The following is a 7,408-nucleotide window of genomic DNA, read 5'->3' as shown; positions in this document are numbered from 1 at the left end:
AAAGGGCCTCTAAACCCACACGCACACACACACACACACACACACACACACACACACACACACACACACACACACACACACACACACACACACACACACACACACACACACACACACACACAAGCACACACACACACAAGCACACACACACACACACCTTAAGCAGGTGTTAGGGTCCTGTGTGACAATAATCAATAAGGACTTCCACTGCTAGCTCTTTCATTACACATAGTCAGACTGAACAGATGAGCTTCTCTACCTCCTCTCTCATCCCTCTATCATCATTCTCTACCTCCTTCTACATCTCCTCATCCTCTACCTCGTCCCACCATCCTCCTCTCTTTCTAATTGTTCTCCTATCTGTACACAGGCATTAATCAGCTGTCTCCTATCTCTACACAGGCAGTAATCAGCTGTTACTGTCTCCTATCTCTACACAGGCAGTAATCAGCTGTTACTGTCTCCTATCTCTACACAGGAAGTAATCAGCTGTTACTGTCTCCTATCTCTACACAGGCAGTAATCAGCTGTCTCCTATCTGTACACAGGCATTAATCAGCTGTCTCCTATCTGTACACAGGCATTAATCAGCTGTCTCCTATCTGTACACAGGCAGTAATCAGCTGTCTCCTATCTGTACACAGGCAGTAATCAGCTGTCTCCTATCTCTACACAGGCATTAATCAGCTGTCTCCTATCTCTACACAGGCATTAATCAGCTGTCTCCTATCTCTACACAGGCATTAATCAGCTGTCTCCTATCTGTACACAGGCAGTAATCAGCTGTCTCCTATCTGTACACAGGAAGTAATCAACTGGCTCATGTCTCTACACGGGCATTAATCAGCTGTCTCCTATCCATACACAGGCAGTAATCAGCTGTCTCCTATCTCTACACAGGCAGTAATCAGCTGTCTCCTATCTCTACACAGGAAGTAATCAGCTGTCTCCTATCTCTACACAGGCAGTAATCAGCTGTCTCCTATCTCTACACAGGAAGTAATCAGCTGTCTCCTATCTCTACACAGGAAGTAATCAGCTGTCTCCTATCTCTACACAGGAAGTAATCAGCTGTCTCCTATCTCTACACAGGCAGTAATCAGCTGTCTACTTTCTTCTATTATTGCTCTCCTGCTCTTTCTGTTTATTCAGCAGTAATCAGAGAGAAGTAGATGAGCAGTGCTGCCTCTTGCTGCTATCATTCTTTCCATATATTACTATTTCTGACTTTATTAGGATGGACATTAGCTGTAGCAGAAGCAGCGGCTAACTCTTCCTGTAGTCTTCCTCTATCCATTCTGTCTCCCTGAGCTCACTGACCGTCCCCTCCAGTCCCTCCTCTCTCCCTCCCTCTCTGTGCTACGTGTGTGTGAGATGACTTTGTTCTCAGTGCCATCTGGTCTCCTCACACCTCGCCAGGGATGCTTTGCAACCCGCCACACAAATATGACAAAGAGGGAAAACCTTGGGACACTCTGCTTTACCATACCACCTGTATTAAAACAGAAGGACAGTACTTCTACATGCGTGCGTGTGTGTGTGTGTGTGTGTGTGTGTGTGTGTACCTCTTGCTATCCTCAGTACTCTCATGATTCTGATGATGGTAGGGTTGATGGGCAGTGATGCGTTGACCTCAATCTCCTCCAGAGTGATGCCCATGATGGACAACAACACTATGGCCAGGTCCAGCTGGTTCCACCTACACATATAAAGGTCATGTTATGCACACACCAATAACACCTGTGTGCATACTCAGGTAGCATACTCAGGTAGAACCCACAAGAAAGGGCTGGAACATTTTAGAAAACCTCAGGCCTTGGGAAGTCTTCAGGTACTGTGAGACAATCCAAGGGTCTGTCAGAGGCCCTGGGCCAAACGTCTAAAGTAATATGGTGAGCAAAGACACTGATACACTCTCTGACCAAGATTATTGTAGATATGGCAGGACACTGATACACTCTCTCACCAGGATGATTGTAGATATGGCAGGACACTGATACACTCTCTGACCATGATGATTGTAGATATGGCAGGACACTGATACACTCTCTCACCAGGATGATTGTAGATATGGCAGGACACTGATACACTCTCTCACCAGGATGATTGTAGATATGGCAGGACACTGATACACTCTCTGACCAAGTTGATTGTAGATATGGCAGGACACTGATACACTCTCTCACCAGGATGATTGTAGATATGGCAGGACACTGATACACTCTCTCACCAGGATGATTGTAGATATGGCAGGACACTGATACACTCTCTGACCAAGATGATTGTAGATATGGCAGGACACTGATACACTCTCTCACCAGGATGATTGTAGATATGGCAGGACACTGATACACTCTCTCACCAGGATGATTGTAGATATGGCAGGACTGTCAAGCCCTGACCTAGAGAACTCTTGTTGGTTGGGTCAGGGTGTGAGTTCAGTTTGAGATCTATGTTATTGTATTTCTATGTTGGAGATCTAGTTTTGTATTTCTATGTTTGGCCGGGTGTGATTCCCAATCAGAGGCAGCTGTAGCTCGTTGTCTCTGATTGGGGATCATACTTAGGTAGCCTGGTTGCTTACCTTAGTTGTGGGATCTTGTTTATGACGCTTGTTTTGGCTTGTTGTGTGTAGCCACTGTTGAGCTTCACGATACGTTGCTTTCTGTTGTTTTGTCGAGTGTTTATCAGTTCTAATAAACATGTACGCATAACACGCTGCACCTTGGTCTGACCCGTCTCTCAATGCTCGTGACAGAAGATCCCACCACCAACGGACCAAGCAGCGTGGCCAGGAGGAGCAAACACCCTGGACACAGGTGGGGAAAACATTTTGGACATGGGAGGAGATTTTAGCTGGTAAAGGACCCTGGGCGAGGGAAGAAGCCCAGGAAGGAGAAAATCAATGGAGAGGCCGAAGGTGCCGACGACTAAGGAAGCCCGAGAGACAGCCCCAAGAACATTTTGGGGGGATGGCACACGGGGTGGTTGGCGGAGCCAGGGTTCAGAGCAGAGCCAACTCCCCGTATTCACGCTAAGAAGCGTGTGACCATGCAGGCTCCGTATTATGCGGAGATACGCACTGTGTGGACAGTGCGCGTTCACAGCCCAGTGCGTCCTGTGCCAGCGCTCCGCACGTGCCGTGCGAAAGTGGCCATCCAGCCAGGACGGGTTGTGCCAGCTCTACGCTCCAGACCTCCAGTGCGCCTCCACAGCCCGGTACGGCCTGTGCCAGCTCACCGCACCAAACCAGTGGTGCGTGTATCCAGTCCAGTACGGCCCGTACCTGCTCCCCGCACCAAACCAGTGGTGCGCGTATCCAGTCCGGTACGGCCCGTACCAACTCCCCGCATCAAACCAGTGGTGCGTGTCGCCAGCCCGGTACGCCCCGTACCTGCTCCCCGCACCAAACCAGTGGTGCGTGTATCCAGTCCAGCACGGCCCGTGCCTGCTCCTCGCACCAAACCAGTGGTGCGTGTCTCCAGTCCGGCACGACCCGTGCCTGCTCCTCGCACTAGACCAGTGGTGCGTGTTCCCAGTCCAGCTCCGGTCAGCTGCTCCACTCCAGAGCCAGAGCAGTTTTTTCCACCGCTGCCAAGTCCAGCTCCGGTCAGCGGCTCCACTCCGGAGCCAGAGCAGTCTGCTCCACCGGTGCCCAATCCAGCTCCGGTCAGCGGCTCCACTCCGGAGCCAGAGCAGTTCGCTCCACCGGTGCCCAGTCCAGCTCCGGTCAGCGGCTCCACTCCGGAGCCAGAGCAGTCCACTCCACCGGTGCTAGTCCAGCTCCGGTCAGCAGATCCACTCCGGAGCCAGAGCAGTCCGCTCCACCGGTGCGAAGTCCAGCTCCGGTCATCGGTTCCACTCTGGAGCCAGAACAGTCCGCTCCACCGGGGTCTAGTTCAGCTCCGGTCAGCGGTTCCACTCCAGGCCCAGACGTCAGCCCCTCTCCAGGGTCGGGGTCTCCCACACCAGGGTCCAGACAGGGTTTGGTGCATCGCGGGAGGATTGCCGATCCAGGCACAGACGTCAGCCCCTCTCCAGCCAGGAAGGAGAGGGGAAGCATCGCGCCGAGGTCCAGACCAGACCAGGAGTGCAACGGGGAGGCAGAGAGGGAGAGGTCGTCACGCCCGGAGCCGGAGCTGCCTCCGAGGCTGAAAGCCAACCCGGACCCTCCCCTAATGAGTCAGGTTGGTGCGGCTGGAGTACCACCGGAGTACCACCTTTGGGGGGGGGGTACTGTCACGCCCTGGCCTAGAGAACTCTTGTTGGTTGGGTCAGGGTGTGAGTTCAGTTTGAGATCTATGTTATTGTATTTCTATGTTGGAGATCTAGTTTTGTATTTCTATGTTTGGCCGGGTGTGATTCCCAATCAGAGGCAGCTGTAGCTCGTTGTCTCTGATTGGGGATCATACTTAGGTAGCCTGGTTGCTTACCTTAGTTTTGGGATCTTGTTTATGACGCTTGTTTTGGCTTGTTGTGTGTAGCCACTGTTGAGCTTCACGATACGTTGCTTTCTGTTGTTTTGTCGAGTGTTTATCAGTTCTAATAAACATGTACGCATAACACGCTGCACCTTGGTCTGACCCGTCTCTCAACGATCATGACAAGGACACTGATACACTTTCTCACCAAGATGACTGTAGATATGGCAGGACACTGATACACTCTCTCACCAAGATGACTGTAGATATGGCAGGACACTGATACACTCTCTCACCAAGATGATTGTAGATATGGCAGGACACTGATACACTCTCTCACCAAGATGGCATGGGTCCTCAGATCCTCAAAAAATTCTACAGCTGCACCATCGAGAGCATCCTGACTGGTTGCATCACCGCCTAGTATGGCAACTGCTTGGCCTCCGACCGCAAGGCACTACAGAGGGTAGTGCGTATGGCCCAGTACATCACTGGGGCCAAGCTTCCTGCCATCCAGGACCTCTATACCAGGCGGTGTCAGAGGAAGGCCCTCAAAATTGTCAAAGACTCCAGCCACCCTAGTCATAGACTGTTCTCCCTGCTACCGCACGGCAAGCGGTACCGGAGTGCCAAGTCTAGGTCCAAAGACTTCTCAACAGCTTCTACCCCCAAGCCATAAGACTCCTGAACAGCTAATCATGGCTACCCGGACTATTTGCACTGCCCCCACCCCATCCTTTTTACGCTGCTGCTACTCTGTTAATTATTTATGCATAGTCACTTTAACTCTACCCACATATACATATTACTTCAACTATCTCAACTAGCCGGTGCCCCCGCACATTGACTCTGCACCGGTACCCCCCTGTATATATAGCCTCCCTACTGTTATTTTATTTGACTTCTGCTCTTTTTTTCTCAACACTTTTTTAGTTGTTGTTTTATTTAAAAAAAATAAATGCACTGTTGGTTAAGGGCTGTAAGTAAGCATTTCACTGTAATGTCTGCACCTGTTGTATTCGGCGCATGTGACCAATAAAATTTGATTTGATTTTATTTGATTTGATTTGATTTGATGATTGTAGATATGGCAGGACAAAAAGCATAAGATAATTGTGAACGTGCTGCTCCAAGCCGAGCAGAACTGTTCTGTCTTGGAAAGACTGATTGGAACACAATGTGTTTAAGCCAAGTAAATGTTTTTCCACTTCTTTTCCATCAGCAATGTATTTGTTTGAGTGAATGTGGGAATGTGTGTGTGCGTTTATGTGCCATTGTCAAGCATGTCTGCCAATTCATCATACTGCTCTTCCTCTGCCAGGGTCCAGTGTGTGTGTGTGTGTGTGTGTTTGTTCTCTGAGGGCAGGGTCCGACGCCACTCGATAGTTTCTCCGTCACGTCAGTATCTACTCAGAATGCATGAATCAACACTACAGCAAATCACTTTAAACACAATTAGATTTTCAGATGGACCCCTGGAAGGGCCTGGCTACCTGTGTGTGTGTGTGTGTGTGTGTGTGTGTAATGTGACACCCTGGGGATAATGACCTAATCTGGCAACCACAGAGGATATCATAGGCCTCTTGGTTGCCAGAATATCTCCAAACTCAAGCCATCTCTACTGAGTGTGTGGTGAGTGTGAGTGTGTGTATGTGTGTATGTGTGTGTGTGTACATAGTCCTGTGTGTGGTTGCATGTGTGTGTGTGTGTAGTAGAAAATTAGAGGGAGAAGATGCGTCTAGCGACTTGCTGACGCCAACCTGGCATTGTCCGGATGGAAGGCTGTATATTTGAATCTCACAGGAGAGAGCCACACAATTGCCATGGCAATCTCCAGGACGGGACATTCCCACAGACCATGTGAGAATGGACACAGTTTGAGGTGTGAAGACTGATGAAACTTGAATCAATGAAAATTTAATTGTCGGGATTGGTTTGTTAGAATTTTGATATGTCTTATTGTTTTCTGATGAATTTATTTTAAAGTACCAATAGCATACCATCCTGCAGCCCACTGCTGGCTTGCCTCTGAAGCTAAGAAGGGTTGGTCCTGGATGGGAGACCAGATGCTGCTGGAAGTGGTGCTGGAGGGCCAATAGGACGCACTCTGGTCTAATAAAATATCCCAATGCCCCAGGGCAGTGATTGGGGACATTGCCATGAGTAGGGTGCTGTCTTTCGGATGGGACGTTGAATGGGTGTCCTGACTCTCTGTGGTCACTAAAGATCCCGTGGCACTTATCGAAAGAGTAGGGGTGTTAACCCCGGTGTCCTGGTTCAATTCCCAATCTGGCCCTCATGCTATCATGGCCACCTAATCATCCCCAGCTTCCAATTGTCTCATTCCTCTCCCCTGTAACTATTCCCCAGGCCGTTGCTGTAAATGAGAATGTGTTCTCAGTCAAATTAACTGGTTAAAAAAAAAAAGACGTGACTGGATTTCTATTTTATGTTGGGTTTCCTGGTTACCAGGCACATTCCTTTTGTTTGGTCATACCATTCAAATTGAGTTAATTAGATTAGAATCTGGGTGTGTTTTCCTGTCTTTTGTTTTTACTAGCAAAGTGCAAAGAAAAGTTAATTGAGGTTAGGGGTGAGTTGAAAGTTAGAATGGGCAAAACATGTGACGTAAGCGACTTGAGTGTGGTATGAACGTCGGTGCCAAGCGCGCCGGTTCCAGTATCTCAGAAATGTCCGGCCTCCTGGGCTTTTCACACACGACAGTATCTCTAGAGTTTACAGAGAATAGTGCGACAAACAAAAAACATCCAGTCAGCGGCAGTCCTGTGGGCGAAAACAGCTTGTTGATGAGAGGTCAAAGGAGAATGGCAAGAATTATGCAAGCTAACAGGCGGGCCACAAACAGGCAAATAACGGCGCAGTACAACAGTGGTGGGCAGAACGGCATCTCTGAACGCACAACTCGTCAGTCCTTGTCACAGATGGGCTATTGCAGCAGACGACCACACCGGGTTCCACTCCTATCA

The 7,408-nt window shown here is 49.4% G+C and overlaps 1 protein-coding gene across 1 annotated transcript in view; it reads right to left on the bottom strand.

Moving 5' to 3' along the window:
• Nucleotides 1-7,408, bottom strand: part of LOC121583774 (voltage-dependent T-type calcium channel subunit alpha-1G-like) — a 206,764-nt gene that overhangs the window by 17,888 nt on the left and 181,468 nt on the right. The window contains exon 27 of the mRNA XM_045226451.1: nucleotides 1,566-1,699. Coding sequence (XP_045082386.1) covers nucleotides 1,566-1,699 — 134 coding nt within the window. The remainder of the gene's footprint in view (nucleotides 1-1,565; nucleotides 1,700-7,408) is intronic.

This window comes from Coregonus clupeaformis, chromosome 1, assembly GCF_020615455.1.
Source record: "Coregonus clupeaformis isolate EN_2021a chromosome 1, ASM2061545v1, whole genome shotgun sequence".
Taxonomy (NCBI): domain Eukaryota; kingdom Metazoa; phylum Chordata; class Actinopteri; order Salmoniformes; family Salmonidae; genus Coregonus; species Coregonus clupeaformis.
The sequence above is the reverse complement of the archived record's forward strand: the minus strand, read 5'-3'. Positions and strand labels throughout refer to the sequence as shown.